The sequence below is a fragment of the Phragmites australis genome, chromosome 4 (assembly GCF_958298935.1).
Source record: "Phragmites australis chromosome 4, lpPhrAust1.1, whole genome shotgun sequence".
In the NCBI taxonomy this organism is placed as follows: domain Eukaryota; kingdom Viridiplantae; phylum Streptophyta; class Magnoliopsida; order Poales; family Poaceae; genus Phragmites; species Phragmites australis.
Genome location: NC_084924.1, coordinates 11,747,602 through 11,763,964, shown reverse-complemented (window position 1 = coordinate 11,763,964; position 16,363 = coordinate 11,747,602). Strand labels below are relative to the sequence as shown.

At 45.0% G+C, this 16,363-nt stretch overlaps 1 protein-coding gene and 1 pseudogene across 1 annotated transcript; one reads left to right on the top strand and one right to left on the bottom strand.

The window, feature by feature from the left end:
* Positions 1 to 1,819: 1,819 nt before the first annotated feature.
* On the bottom strand, positions 1,820 to 3,291 carry LOC133914193 (protein HHL1, chloroplastic-like; annotated as a pseudogene).
* A 4,311-nt stretch (positions 3,292 to 7,602) lies between these two features.
* LOC133915712 (GDSL esterase/lipase At3g53100) lies at positions 7,603 to 11,691 on the top strand. Its single transcript, XM_062358979.1, has 5 exons — positions 7,603 to 8,056; positions 8,144 to 8,280; positions 8,393 to 8,626; positions 11,026 to 11,281; positions 11,354 to 11,691. Exons 1-5 carry the CDS (start codon positions 7,804 to 7,806, stop codon positions 11,542 to 11,544), a joined length of 1,071 nt encoding a protein of 356 aa, XP_062214963.1. The 5' UTR covers positions 7,603 to 7,803; the 3' UTR covers positions 11,545 to 11,691.
* The last annotated feature ends 4,672 nt before the right edge of the window (positions 11,692 to 16,363 follow it).

The window sequence follows — 16,363 nt, the reverse complement described above, 5'->3', positions numbered from 1 at the left end:
ACAGTCGCCGGGTTTAAAAAAGGGAGATTGCCACTACCTGTACTGCTTCTTCGTACAATCGCACATACATTATGCAACGATGAGTTTGCATATTATGCCTGCACAATTGCATTTTTTAAGGAACGGAGTGACTTTATTTAATCAGAGCGTAGTATAACTAGAAGTCTAAAAATTAGATAGCCAAACGTATATATGTCCTAATCAGTAACACTGAAATTTTTTCGAATACTGCTGCCAAGATAGATTAGAGGAATCGATACTGATATATTCACCATCGACAAGATAGAATCACTTAAGATCAATAAACTTTTTTTGCCACAAACAATAAGCAAAGTACTGTTAGAACGCTAAACAAATCAGTGATCCTGTCAGACAACGTAGAATACATCTTTCTTTTTTTTTAAGAAAATAGAGACAACGTCACCATAAAAAATTAACACGACAAACCAATAGATTGGAGTACAAAAGAACATCCTAAATTCCTTCTCGGTGGAGAAATCAATGAGAAACAAAAACACCAGTAATTCTATCCTAAATAAAAAAACTATAAACTAATCTAACAATTAGACTGAAAAATAAGCAAACTACTAACTACAACTACAGAAGTACTAACCACCGGGAAGATCAAACCACCCTCGTCTACCAAAGCCGGCAAGCCGTCGGGACGAGGAGGCCGGCTGAACATCGATCGCCTCGGTGTCACCTCCGAATCCTTCCGCTCTGTCCAGGTAGATACAGGAAAACTGCACAATTGCATCTTCTAGGAATCACCAAGCCCAGTGGGCTACAAATTCTGCTTGGGCCGTAGGCATCGAAGGTAGTGAAAGAAAGAAAAGATTGCAAATACCTACTCTAACTTTGAGAGTTTGTCAAAAACCTCCTTAATGATCAATTAGTTTTCAACCTGCAAACTGAAATTACATGAAGCCTTTTGACCTCAATGAGCCTTCAACACCAGCTCAAAGTAGAGACAAAATTCAAATTAAAACAAAATGAAAAGGGGCCAACCAGCCCAAAAATCAAAGGTCCAAGACGCACAAAAACCAGTTCGGCCAAGTGAAATGGCCCATGACAGCCCATGAAACAAGAGGCACAAGGTTCACAAAGCTAGCCCATGAAGTGAAGTGGCCCATTATGCTCCTAACAATTGTTTAGCAATCCCTAACTGTTAATCGTAATTTATGCCTTAGCACCATAAAGCCAGCCCGTAATGATCCGACCCTTTTAGGCCCATTATACACGTCTTGCCATCACAAAATTTTTTGTGCCTAAGCACCTAGAAGGCCAGAATCAGCCCGAATGATTCTGGGCTTTTCGGGCTTTATCTGAAAGAAATATAGGCAATCTTAGGCTATCTCCAGCAGCTATTTCAAAATTTTATCCTCTAAAATACTATTACAATATCCTCTATCACTATTACAGCATCCATCATTTAATCTATCTCCAGCAGCTACTTTATTTCTTATCCACTATCTTCTCTCCCATATATTAAATTGTTTTTTGTCCAACCGCCATAACCGTTATAGCAACATCATTTTTTCACATGTTCCCGTTGCAACGGCTATTGAATGACACGATTAAAATAAGTGGGAAGAATTTTATTTATTCGGAAATCTGTCTCATGGACGTTTATTTTGTTGCGAATCTGTTCTTTCATTTCGAGTCTCATGTCGGTGGTTTTGTGCATTGCCTCTTAAGTGCAATTTGATTGTCCTTTTGACCTACATAAAGTTCTATGATATGCAACACCTTCATCAACTACCAGTGAAAATTGCGGACTTCACCAAGGTGTGACATTTTGTTTTTAGCAAGGTAGTTCAGTCGCAAGACCATACTATCTCAATTTCGCGCTGTACAACCACTCCATTTTTCAACTATCAAGAAATGAAATCAATATACAGCTGTACTCCTCGCCAGAATTTGCGAGATTTAGTGAGAAGGAATCAACTCGTCAGCCGCAAGAAGGTTACACATTCTCTTTGCAAAAAATTAAAGCTGGAGAAATTACAGAGCAGCTCTAGTCTGGGACACGGCAAAATCACAGCTGCTGCTTCGCTTGTCTGACGGCCCCTGATGTGTTGAGTGATAGAATCATCCCTCCGTCTCTGCAAGATGTAAACGGGAAATCACATGATTAGATCAAATGTTTTATGGCTATAGAACGAAGATAATCGTTTACACAAATAAGCCGGCTGCATCGGTGAAACAAGTCTGAATGTACTCACTGAGGCCTTGCTTTGACTTCCGCTTCTTTCGTCTCTTTGAGCGGAATTTCTCTCCTTCCCCTTCTACTTGCTCTGCATCCTTGCTGAGAGCAGACCCTGTGATCTGCGTAAAGGATTCTTTGGCGCCAGTAGTTACTTCGCCAAAAAAGTCCTTCACCTTGTCAACCACAGTTTTGAGCTCGTCCTTCTTTGGAAGCTGAGATAAATAGTCTTACTGTTAATGATTTACCAGAATGCTCAAAACATGTCTACCGAAAATTTGAACATTTGCTATCAAAGATGCATTTTTTAGATGATCAAAGATGCTATTTTCATTCTCATGTTGAGGTTACTTCTGCATAGGAGAACTTTCCAAGACACTATATCTTGAGCTACTATTGATCATTTGAAATTTATCGTAGCAGACCACAGATTGTTAAGTCAAATATCTCAGGAGTGAGCTTAGGATAAAGCAAGATCATGGTTGAAAAGAACTAATAATGGGGTCTCAATTAGAATATAATCTATGATAAACCATGATAGAACCCAGAAAATCCAAGAAACGTACTTTGATCACATTACGGCGGCAAGGTTCCTGGCGAGTGTGTCCTTGTAGATGTACTTGCCGAGGAAGTTGTCCTTGGCCACGAGCATGATCTTCGTCGTCGTGCCGCCGGTCATGACGTTGAGCGGGTACCAGAAGTAGACCTATAGAAAAAGCACAAATCTTGATCGATCTGTTTGCAGCGCGCGATGGAAACTGCAGAACAAAATTGAGAAGCAGCAGGAACTGAATGACGGGTGGAGATGTCAGCTAGAGCTAGGCACTGACATTTGCGGTGCGGATGAACATGACGAAGCGCGGGTTGCCATCGTCCTCGATCTTGGGCAGCTACGGCGCGCGCCGCTGCTGCTGCATCTGCCGTTCCGACCAGCTCTTGCCCTGGGCCTCCACCACCAACGCGCGCCTCCGCGGCCCCTCCCTAACAAGGAAACATTCACCTACATCAATGGACGACAGCTGTCCAATGCGCGCCTGCGCCTGCGCCGACGACGGCCTCAACGACACGCCGCCCACCACCTCCATGGATGCCTCTGCTTGGCGCTGCGTATCCCTTGAGGGACCGAGAGAACCTTGCACCGTGGCTGCTGGATCTGCGTCTGCCTAGACGTCACACAACGGGGAGTCCACGTCGTCTTGGTGGTCGCCGGACGTTTCTCGTTTCCGCCGGCCACCGAAGCCTCCTGCCTCGCCTCCGCAAGCGCTCGCTATCTCCCCTTCCACCACTCCGTGGGACCTACGACCCCTTCGCCAGTCGTGTCACCCACAGTGAAGTGGACACCGCATCACACCGCAATTTTGCCACCACCGGACCCCTCTTTGCAACCCTATTCACTGGGATATGGAGTTCGCTGGAGAGGCGTTGCGGGCACACGTGGAGCCGTATCTGACGTGGATACGAGATGATGGTCCGATATGAGGTCTGCTAGAGCTGGCTTTATTCGTCAATCCAATCGATATACAACTTTGAAAAATGAACCTGGGATAAGAAATTAGGCACTTAGTTCTATGGATTTGCACTTCGTTAACATGACATGGATGCCTCTGCTTGGCGCTGCGTGTCCCTTGAGGGACCGGGAGAACCTTGCACCGCGGCCACCAGATCTGTGTCTGCCCAGTCGTCACACAACGGGGACGACACGTCGTCTTGGCGGTTGCTGGACGCTGCTCGTTTCCACCCGCCACCGAAGCCTCCTGCCTCGCCTCTGCAAGCGCTCTCCAGCTCCCCTTCCACCGCTCCGCGGGACCAACAACCCCTTCGCCAGTCACGTCGCCCACAGTGAAGCGGACACCGCATCGCATCACAATTTTGCTGCCGCTGGACCCCTCCCCGCAACCCTGTTCACCTGGATATGGAGTCCGCTGGAGAGGCATTGACGGTGCACGTGGAGCCATATCCACGTCAAGGTGTGAATGAACTTGTATATGGTTTTTATAAATTCGTCTGTTTTTATTATACAGACACAAAAGGCTTTTAAAAAAATCTGTTTGTGATATTATCACAAACGGTTTTTTAATATCTGTCTGTGTCTATTCGGTAAACACATATAGATTTTATAAACATCGGTCTGTACTTACATACCCGCGAATATTTTTAAATTTGACTGACTATCTCTCCTAACTCTTTTGACTTCCAATACACACAAATCGCTCATCACCCAAGACTCTTTTGGCTTCACACACACAATTCCTCAACTCTCCTCAATATAAAGCGTCGAGAAGTGTTCTTCTTCCCCACTCGTTATATCCAAGTGTTCTACTATATTGAGAAGCGAGGAGTGTTCCGTGTCCTCACTCACCATCAGCGTCAGAGAACTAGATTTCGGCGGGGGCCGAATCCCTTTTCACTGCACCAAGGTGAGTATCATATTATTCTCTTTGCTGTTTAGTTAGAGTTTGTTAATTAGGTTTTCATTGCTTTAATCTGTGTAACTGATGACACAACCTTGTTTTCATCGTAGATTTGCAATGACGTAATTCACGGCAATCAGGAGGTGGCAGGATGGGGTTGTCCCTATAGCGGCTTTGATGGCGTGGATGCTTGGCATTGACTTCGGCCTAGTAGACTTCGTCTTCTTCGTTGTTGTGAAGGCTCCCTCTGTCGACCATGTGTACGTCGTCAACCACGTTCTCTACTCGGTTCTATCGGATGAAAATTTCTCTATTATTGTTCATCAGAATAGAGACATTTTCATCAACTGCAAGACATGCTTAAATGCTCATTTCTTGTTGAATCATAGCCGGTGGTTCGGCTGATGCGTGAGATCATTAAGGTGCAGCCAGATTCGGATGACTGCAAGCTGCTAATTGAAGATGATACTTAGGCTGACATTATGTTGAAATGCAAGAGATTGAGATGATATCTACCATCTCATCTTTTTGAAAGACGGCGTCGATCGATCCAAGTTTTTCGATCACTTTTTGTCTTTTTGGAAGATGGTGTCACCATGATGTCAATCATTTTATCCTTTTAGAATGTGACGTCGATCGACCAAAAATGATGTATAGCTAACTAGGTTTATGTGTGATATTATTAACCTTTATGATATATATATATATATATATATATATATATATATATATATATATATAAATACATGTGTTTTGTATTCTGAATAATGTGTGATCAATGTTATGAATAATGTGTGATCGATGTTCTGAACAGTGTGTCAACGTGTTTAATTTGAGAATCATAAAGGGTGTATCTATGTGATCCTTTCCCCTTATGAGCCACGATGTAGGGTTTAAGAGAGACACGAATGTTTTTTTTTAAATCCGTCTGTGACAATAAACATAGATGAGTTCAAACAAAAATCGTTTGTGACTCTTAGTAATCACAGACGGATTTAAATAAACACCGTCTGTGACTTTTACTACGCACAGACGGTTATCTGAAAATTTCATCTATGTGTAAGTGTACTGCAGATGGTTCTGAAACCATTTGTAACAAGTTTGATATCACAGATATTTTTATAGAGACGGAACATATAACTATTTACGATAGAGTTTAAAATTCGTCTGTAAATATCCGCTATGGGGTAGTGACATATATTATGTTATTATTAAAAAAGAATCTATCTGATTTTTCCTACATCTATTATGACCATTAGGATTTTTTTTACTGCATATTATGGTCATCCCAAATTTTACATGCATGGCTAATTTTTTTTCACCACCTCCTGTTAAATATTGTGAACGAAGCTGTCCACCTCGACTTCCACCTTTGTACAGTTCTTTGTGCCTACAATCTGCTTTGTAAAATGATTGAGTGGCATCCCTGCCTCACTCCGTTGTAGGTAATTTAGAGGTGTTAATTCCGGTTGAAGCTATGGGATTCGAGATGGTAAGACCTGTCAAACCCGTGCCCTCTTCTCTCAAAGAGCGATCCTCTGGGCCTAGTCTAACCTACTACAATTCAGAAATAGAATTTATATATATATATATATTTCAAATATTTTAAGATTACATAACCGTTTGGAAAATAATGAGATCTATCCTATCGTCGTCTATTCAGCTGATGAGAATAAGGTTTCGTTTGTTGAACGAGCAAGACTTTGTGGGCCCTGACTGCCAGCGAATTTAATAACCGAAGAGAAGAATGTCTCATTTGTTCAACGGGCGAGAACTTGATCTAAACGGACGATACCTTCATCTCGCCCATATAATGAGCAACATATTTGTATCGCCCACCTCTACAGCGATATATTCGATTTAATTCAATTACAAAATTATATGTATAATTTTTTTTGTCATATAGATTTTGTATTCGGTAAATTGAAAAATATTGCACATTTATTCGGCGAAAAATAGTAGTTGTGTATACAGTTGTCCAAACGATTCATTCTATCTTTAATTTTAGTTGGATATCATTTTGTTGATATTTCTTTATTTAGTTGGTGTAAAAGTGTGTGAATTTTTTTTATAAAGTGACTTTGTGAGAATACAAAATCTAATTTATCAAACAATAGTAGTAATGAAGTACAAATATCATATAACCTGACATGGATTTTACATATGCTGATAAACATTATATAGGACATGGAGTTTTTCATCTATACGAATGGACCGTAACCATAAAGAGATGACAACAAACGTTGGTATGTATGGTACATCTAAAGACTAATCTAATAATACATCACTGCTAAACCTAGCATACCTTAGAGAATGAAAATAGGTCGGGGTACAATAGATGCACTCTATTGAGTGCACCTAGGATATTTGTCATTTCTTACAGCATCGAGGCCCTCCGCCTTAGCGTGACGGGCACTCTCCCGCTTTCTTTCCCACTCTACTTTACCTCATCGTAAGGTTTTAAACCGATAGAGTGAACACTGCCTTCCACTTCAAACATTATTTGGTGGTGCATGCCTCCTGAAATTTAGGAGCCATGATCAGACGACAGAATTAGCGGTGACGAGGTTAGGGTTTTGAGGTTGACGACTGTGTCTTCTTGGCGAGCGATAGGCTTAGAGAAAAGTCACCGGCGGCAAGCCGATCCAACAGAGGAGACGGGCACGGGGGCGGAGAGGTGAGGCGGCAGAGGATGATCGATGGACGGTGCAAGGGCGAGGCGAGCAGGGACAACCTGACGAAGCCAGATTTGTGCAGTGACAGGCGACGACGGCGGTAATGCCGCCGGAGACGAACGAGAGGGGGGAGCGGAACCGACATCAGGAGGCAAGGGTAGCATCGGAAGCCGGGGGGTCGGGAGGTTGAACAATCGTGTGATGCCCACCAAATGATTTAGCCGTCGTCTAAAAATAAAAAAAATAACGTTTGAAATATAGCACCAACGTATTGAATGTGTAACTCCCAGCTAGCTCTTCCCACCTCCATCCAACTGTAGTTAATAACTATGAGTACCTCACTTCACCCCGTTAAAACCACGCGGTGGTGCGTGCCCCTTTCTACCGTCACACTCACGCCACCCTCTCGCTCGCTCGCCTCACCGGTCGCCGCACGTCCACAGCACCACAGTCCGTTTCAACTCCAGTAACCGATCCAAGAGAAAAATATATTGGGGTACGCGTTGAGACGATGAAGCTGACCCCCGTGCCTGCGGCGATGGTGGCGGTGCTGCTGCTGCTCTCGGCGGCGGCGCCGCGGTCCGCGGGGCAGGCGCTGGTGCCGGGCGTGATGATCTTCGGTGACTCCGTGGTGGACGCCGGCAACAACAACCGGCTGGCCACGCTAGTGCGCGCCGACTTCCCTCCCTACGGCCGCGACTTCCCCGCCACCCACTCCCCTACCGGCCGCTTCTGCAACGGCAAGCTCGCCACCGACTACACCGGTAGCCAACCTTAATCTCTTTACACTCACACCTGCTCTGCTGCCTCGTAAATCCATCTGAATAATCAGCTCCTCTTGCTGGCCGTAGTGGAGAACCTCGGGTTCAGCTCGTACCCACCGGCGTACCTGAGCGAGGAGGCGCAGAGCGACAACAAGAGCCTCCTCCACGGCGCCAACTTCGCCTCCGGCGGCGCCGGGTATCTCGACGCCACCGCCGCCCCCTACGTAGGCGCAATACATTCGTTCACTACTGCCTCGATCAGCCACACGCCGCATGCACATGCATGTACACTACTGTTTACTTGACGTCTCTGCATTATATTGATGCATGTTGCAGGGTGCCATCTCGCTGAGCCGGCAGCTGGAGTACTTCCGGGAGTACCAGTCGAGGGTGGCCGCGTCGGCCGGCGCGCAGCGGGCGGCGGCGCTGACGTCGGGTTCCATCTACGTGGTGAGCGCCGGCACCAGCGACTACGTGCAGAACTACTACGTGAACCAGATGCTCAGCGCCACCTACTCGCCCGACCAGTTCGCCGACGTGCTCATGCAGCCGTTCACCTCCGTCGTCGAGGTACGCACATGATCATTCATCAAGAACTCGACCGCAATATTTCCCTATAATCCACTAGGCCTACATGTACGTGAAATGCATAATGACACAACCTGAAACTCAACTTAGGAAGTGACACGTCCTAAAATAAATCTGTGATCGATCTACTAACGACCTTCTCCAACTTAATTTGTTGAGTTCATTAACAGCATGCTGCAAGTACATACGGTAGTAGTAAAACTAGTAACCCCTTGTATGGATCGGAGCAAGATGACGAATTAACTTCAACCTTGAACCTGCGTGCAATTCATTGAGTTTGCAGGACAGCAGTGGTGGATATGAAGTCACAGGTTGCAGTTGGTAGGGCCGTGTAGGAATCAATAGCCTCAGTATTAACTCTCCTCTGCTGCGTGAACATGTCCTGCCATTCACTGTGCGTTGTGCGTGTACGTACGTAGCAGTAATTGTTGTTGGAACATCAATACCAATACCAACGCCAATGGCAATGCCGATGCTTTTGGACACCTGGGTCCAGTCTAGTCCAGTCCAGTCCACTGCCTGTGTTATTGTCGTCACATGCCGTCTCTTTTACTTGCTTGCTTCGTTAGGGAGAAGTGGAGAACCGTACCGGCTGAGCATGCATGCGTGCATGTTAATTTGGAGATTTCTGCTCGATTTCTCGCTAATCCATGCATGCGATCGGTTAGACATAAGAAGTGGAAGCAGGGCGGGTGTGGCTTTGCCGTCGTGGAAAGTTGCATCCTTTTGCAACGGTCTAACTGCACCTGTTGTGCTGTTTTCTCTCCCAACAACCACTCACAGGGTCAGACCCATCCGCATGAACGCACCTTGGAAGAGCATTTCCATGTTAAACCTACAACGTCGATCCATTCACCGCTTGCTGCCACACGCAGATCCGAGAAGCCCTGCACCTCTTTACTGCATTGGTGTGATGGTCACTCTTGTCGCCGTACTCGATGGTCACTACTATTGCATAGGGCATAACGTAGCATCGGCTCATAACATGCATGAACACTGTGCGCTGCATGAAAATATATATAGTCTGTTTGGTGTCTGGATGGCTCGCTCGGTCTGGCTCTGTATGTGTAAAATTATTGTTGCAGTCTGGATTTTGGGAAACGGATTCCCAGGTCAGACTACAACAGTAATGTATTAATGTATAATTAGTGAATATTAACTTATATTAATATATTTTAAATTAGATAAAGGTTTAATAAGATAAATTAAGTACTATATGGTGTATTTATGTAAAATAAACATTATGTTAACGTTTGCTTTTTTATTTTATCTCATACAATATATACTTATACGAGCAATCAAACACAATCTCTTTTCAACTAGACTAAATATATATAATCAATCAAACAAATAGTACTGCATACACCCAGCTTAGATTAAGACTGACTCACTAGATACGAGACAGACTGATCGTACCAACAACCAAACGGACCAGTACCGACTGGGGTTGTAGCCTTGGCAGTGAAATCTTAAATGGCGTACCAAATCCAGTAGATGCGATCCAGAGAGCTCATGCCAGAATTTCTTCTAGATGTGATAAGCTTCGAGTGGTCCATCGCATAGAGTCAGGGTAAACTGCGTGCAGTAACTATTACTCTGCTTCTAATGTTGTAATCAGCTCCTCCGTTAATAGCGCGCGCGCGCACACACAGGGATTTAAATTTAAATCCATTCTTTCCTTTTTTTTTTTCTGAGGAAAGTCAGTCTAGTTCAAATAAGACTAGTTCACTAGATACGAGACAGGGGACCATGCGAACAACAAATGGACCTGTACCGACTAGGGTTGTGGCCTTGGCAGTGAAATCTTAAATGGCGTACCAAATCCAGTAGATGCGATCCAGAGAGCTGTCAAGCACATGCCAGAATTTCTTCTAGATGTGATAAGCTTTGAGTGGTCCATCGCATAGAGTCAGGGTAAACTGCGTGCAGTAACTATTACTCTGCTTCTAATGTTGTAATCAGCTCCTCCGTTAATAGCGCGCGCGCGCACACACGGGGATTTAAATTTGAATCCATTCTTTCCTTTTTTTTTTCTCTCTTCTAGGGGAAGTTCATGCTACGCCATCCATTTCGTAATATTTGTCAATAGTCTCGGGAATATCGGTCTTAAATTATTTGTCTATTGCGATAGCCAATGATACTTTATGGTTTATTTTTCTACCATACCTTTAAATTTATGCATACATTTACTTCAACGTTGGTGAATTACTTGATCTCATCATCGTATTGATTAGGAGTAGCATGACCATCTCATTTTATTTTTTCACTCGATTTTAATATTTCTTATTTGTACGTAATAGTGGACGTGGATAAATATTATCCACGTGTGTATTCCTTTATCAGTGCATTGGCTAATTAGCCCACATGCGTGCCAAATGCAGAGCCTGTACGGGCTGGGGGCCCGGCGGATCGGCGTGACGTCGCTGCCGCCAATGGGGTGCCTCCCGGCTTCCGTCACCCTGTTCGGCGGCGGCGGCGGTGGCTGCGTGGAGCGCCTCAACAACGACTCGCTGGTCTTCAACCAGAAGCTCGGCGTGGCCGCGGGCGCCGTCCAGAGGCGGCTCCCAGACCTGAAGCTCGTCGTGTTCGACATCTACCAGCCGCTCCTCGACCTCGTCAGCAACCCGACGAACGCTGGTACGAATGCTTGCTACGATGTGTGTACGTGGTGCTTGCTACGATTGTAAGCCAATGGCGTTTACATCTCAGGGTTCTTCGAGTCCCGGAGGGCGTGCTGCGGGACGGGGACGATCGAGACGTCGGTGCTGTGCCACCAGGGGGCGCCGGGGACGTGCACCAACGCCACGGGCTACGTCTTCTGGGACGGCTTCCACCCCACCGACGCCTCCAACAAGGTGCTCGCCGACGCGCTCCTCCTCCAGGGCCTCCAGCTCATCTGATGAGACGGCCTGAGATCCGTGTGCCTTGCTTCTGCCAATTCCGTGCTACTAGCGTGTTGGTCTTGTTTGTAGTCCGTGACGTCAGCTTGATGTCGTGGTGTTGTGGTGCTTGGAATGGTGTGTGTGTGTGTGTGTGCCGCCACGTACAATTATGTATTACAATGTATGCGTTGCTATGTATTACAATGTATGCGTTGCTATGTAGTGAAGAAGAAAAGTGAGCTAGCCGTTGGGACTGTAATCACATGGAGTAGCTTCCTGAGCCACCGAGCTTTTTACCAGCCCAGCCCAGCCCGGCCTGTCCCACCTGAAGAGCTTTCAAAACCCGCACTACTTTCCGAATTCCGGCTTCTATTTGCCGCAAAGTTTTTTTTTCTCTACATACAAATAGAAATATGCGTTTCCTTCAAATAAGCTGTTATTCCGAATAAACAAGATACATTTTCGACACTTCACACGTCTGAACAAATGTTGCTATACCTCTATTCACAGCAAACCATGACTTACATGGTTAAAAAAAAGGCACATACCTCTACGAGCAGTGGTGGAGCCAGGTGGGGTTCCTGGTATGCCCATGCACACCCAAACTTTGCAAGTGGGCATTAGCTCTGCATATGGGCTAAATTCTGTATGGTCTAGTACTCCTATACACATCCAGTGGAGAATTTCTAGATCCGCTACTGTCTACGAGAGTTCAAACCCAGTATTTGAGCTGATAGCGTAGAGCAGCTTGCTCCTTAGCGTACTTGACCGCTTGTATGTCGGAAGCTGAAGGTAACAAAAAGGGTCAAAAATAAAATAGAAGAAAGCGCTGCATACCAGGAATCCGAGATGAGTGCTCAATGGCCAGTTATCGCAAGAAATTCGGCTTGTAGATTCAGATATCTAGAGGCCGATTTTATCAAAGGTGAAGATGAAGAATAAAAAAGTTTCTTTCATCTACACTCAAGATGCTTTTAGAGTATGAGTCGCTTTTACATTATTTCTGTTGTGCTGTGAGGCTTTATTTAATTATGCCTACGGATCTTTATTATAATGAACTATGTGTTATCCCTTAATATCGTACTTAATCGTTGTATGACTGTGATATCTATTTCTGTTAGAAATATGTGCGTATCAGCTACTGATCCAGGTATTGGTATAAGTTGCACAAGGTGATCCTAAGAAGGAGTCCGACAAAATAGTATCAGAGCCATACTTGACTGCAGGGCGAAACCTTAGGATTGGCCGAGTAAAGGAGTAATAGTTTTATAACAAACTATTTAATAAAATTTTCTACCATCCTCATTGCCTATTTACCTTGATACTCCATTTTAATAAAAAGGTTTTTATTTTTTTCACTTGATCCCGACTCACTTTTTTCAAAAAAAAATGGCAGATGGAAGGAGACAGATGACCATCACCTATTGCTTGGATGTGCAAGGCTTTCCTCTTATCCTTTGGCAGACACTGATGCGGTTTGGGTATACTCAGCATTTGGAGTATCGTGGACGAGAGTACCGAGAAAATTGTATCAACAAATGTGAAGTCCACGTCCTTGTGTTCGAGACACCTGAGTATACAGACTGGCAATCGTGGAGTACTGTTGCCTACGGAGCTGAGTATAGCGACACCTATCAGGCAGCAGCCCGCAAGGCCCTCCTTTACTTCTGTCGAAGGCATGAGAAGGATACTGGACATATCCCGTGAAGTTTTTCCCAGTTAGTGACTGTACACGCCCAGTGTGGTGTAGCAGGATGAGAAGGTTGGAAGGTCTAAGTCAAAGGAAGGACGACCCTACATTGGTCGCCACAGTGAAGTACCTCCTTGCCCTGGACCAGCTATATGAGACTCATCGCTTTGAGTGGAATGCATGTCTCCAGAGGGCTAAAAATTCTGAGACTCGAGAGAGAGCTCTGAGGATGCAGCTACAACCGGTTCGAGAGTAGGCAGCAGCTGCAGAAAAGCATGCTGAAGAGACTACCAAGGTATTGATAGACCTCTGACTATTATGTCAAGGAGCTTAACGAAGCCTACTTGTCTTGCCACAGGACTCACGGAGGACCCCACCGCAAGCTCACTGCAAGAAAGAGGACCTTTCACCTACCACCAATTGACAATGTTAGACGTTTGGAGTTACCCGGAGTTCCCCTCCTCCCTCTAGGAGTAGCCAATGCAATTGCATCCAGCAGAGTTGTACCAGCACCAGTTGCAGTGCCACCGCCACCTCTACCAGTTCCTAGAGCAGAGCAGAATGACCAAATGTATGAAAATAATTTTGACGAAGAAGAAGACCCCATCGGGCGCAAGTTTGTGCACGACGATGATTTTGAAGGCAGTAAGGAGTCCGTTGGAGATAACATCATCGACCTAGATGATGATGAGGAGAACATGGCTAGAGCTTTTTATCAGATGCATGACCTGTAACTAGCCAACCATGATGACATCAATCTCGCCACAGAATGGAGTGCAAACTACCCCTGAGGGCAGTCTCGCCACCATCAGCAGTACAGCATGACTCAAGAGCATCGTCAAGTCCAGTGCATCATCAGTCTACCGTGTGCTAGTTATTCCAATAGTATGTATTGTGTTGTAGTATTATGTATCGTGTCATAGTAACGCAACCCTTGTCTGTAGCAGTTCAGTGTTTCTTGGAGTCTTTAGCTCCAATGCCTATGTGTGTATTGAACCTTGTGTGATGTAATGTTATGTGCTTGATGTTTTTACTGATGTTGTGTGCCATAATCAACCTAAGTGTTCTTAGAAGAAATCAAGTAACATAATAGTTATCCCCTCTAAAGCCTTACCTTCTCCTACCCTCGAAAGCAGATGTCATCCAAGAGGTCAACCAGGATCCAACAACGCCAGGGGCATCAAGCTCAAGCAGGCCATGAAGCTGCCAGTGAGGCTCAAGTAGGACAACAACCTAGAGGAAGGCCATGAACCAAAGGTGGATATCAGAACCGAGGTAGATGGGTTAGGCAGGCCCCCCTGTTTCCCTGAGCCTATCGAGCAGCTATGGAAGAGCAAGACCATGAGGATGAAGTGAATCAAGGACAAGAGGGCTATGGCCAGAATAACCAGCTGAGAGGACAGCTGCCACCCCCACCATCTGTTGAAGAACTTGTGGCATTAATAACTAACCGTTTGACGGAAGCCATAGCATAAGGAATACAAGGCAACCATGGACATGGATAAGGGCCACAGTCCAAGATGACTGAGTTCATGAGACTCAGACCAGCAACCTTCGATCACACAGAAGATGATCCACTAGCAGTAGATGATTGGCTAAGGGGCATCAATAGGAAGTTGTATGTCATAAATCCTAGTGACCGTGAAAAATGTTCTTTTGGCACCTCAACAGTTAATGGGAGCAGCCTTGGAATGGTGGGAAAACTATCGAGAAGCCGTAGGAATTTCAAGAGGAGTTTGGGAGGTATCACATCCCAGAAGGAATCATAGAGATGAAGGCAGCCGAGTTTTATGACTTGAAGCAAGGGGCCATGACCGTAAATTAGTACATCCACAAATTCACCAAGCTCTCTCGTTATGCTCCAGAAGATGTGAATACAGACAAGAAGAAGCAGGACCGCTTCAGAAGAGGAAATCATAGTATTCTGAAGATGCACTTGTCTGCCAGCACTTACCTGAACTTCAAAACGATGATGAGTCAAGTCATCATCGTAGAGGAAGCCAAAACTGAAGGAGACAATGACCGAAAATGCAAGTTCATGGTACATAAGCATAGGCAGTAGGAAAGATTCGCAAAGCCTAGACCTAACAACTACCAGAAGCCAAAATACCAACCAATTATGCAGTATCGGTCTCAAGGATACAACCAGCCAACAACTTCAGCTTACCGCAGCCAGAATTCAGCAAGTCAGCAGAACAGTAATGGCAGTGTTGCCCAGGTGACCGAAAGGAACAAAGATAGAGTCTGCTACAACTGTAGGGAGTCCGGGCATATGATAGCCAACTGCCCACACAAGAACCCCACTGCAGCACGAGCCCCAATAAACTCCTCAGCAAGTGCCAGGACAGCAGCATCAGGAGTTGGACGTGGTGGATCACAAGCCTCGGGATAGCAGAAGAAGACTACACAATCCTTTGGGAGAGGCCGCGTCAACCACATTGATGCTCATGATGCCCAGGAAGCATCGGACATCGTATTCAGTGAGTTCATTATCAATTCAACTCTAGCAACAGTACTATTTGATTCTAGAGCTTCGCATTCATTCATATCATCAAAGTTTGTTGCTAAGCATAGAATTCTAACTGTTTTGCTTAAAAACCCCCTTATGATACGCTCTCCCGGAGCAGAAATCAAGTGCCTATTAGGATGTTTCTGGGTTAAAATCATAATAAGTGGGGCAGAGTTCCTAGCAAACTTAGTAGTTCTCTAATCTGATGGAATAGATATCATCCTTGGAATGGATTGGTTAGCCAAGCGTCAGAGCAACAAAGCTTGTGGCACCCGAAAGGTCACCCTAGTTAACCACAATGGCATTAAAATGAAATGCCAGCCTAAAGGACCTAAACCCAAGCCCTTGTTGTGTAACTTGGAAGCCACAACTCTGGATGAAGTGCCCACAGTAAAAGAATATCCAGATGTGTTCCTTGACTGGGAAATAGAATGCCACTTGACTAGGAAATAGAATTCATCATAGATCTTATTCCTGAAACATCCCCAATAGCCAAAAGACCCTATCGAATGATAGCAAATGAACTAGTAGAGTTAAAGAAACAACTAGGAGAGTTACAAGAGAAATGATATATCATACCTAATTCATCTCCATGGGGATCACCGGTCTTGTTTGTAAAGAACAAAGATGACAGTCTT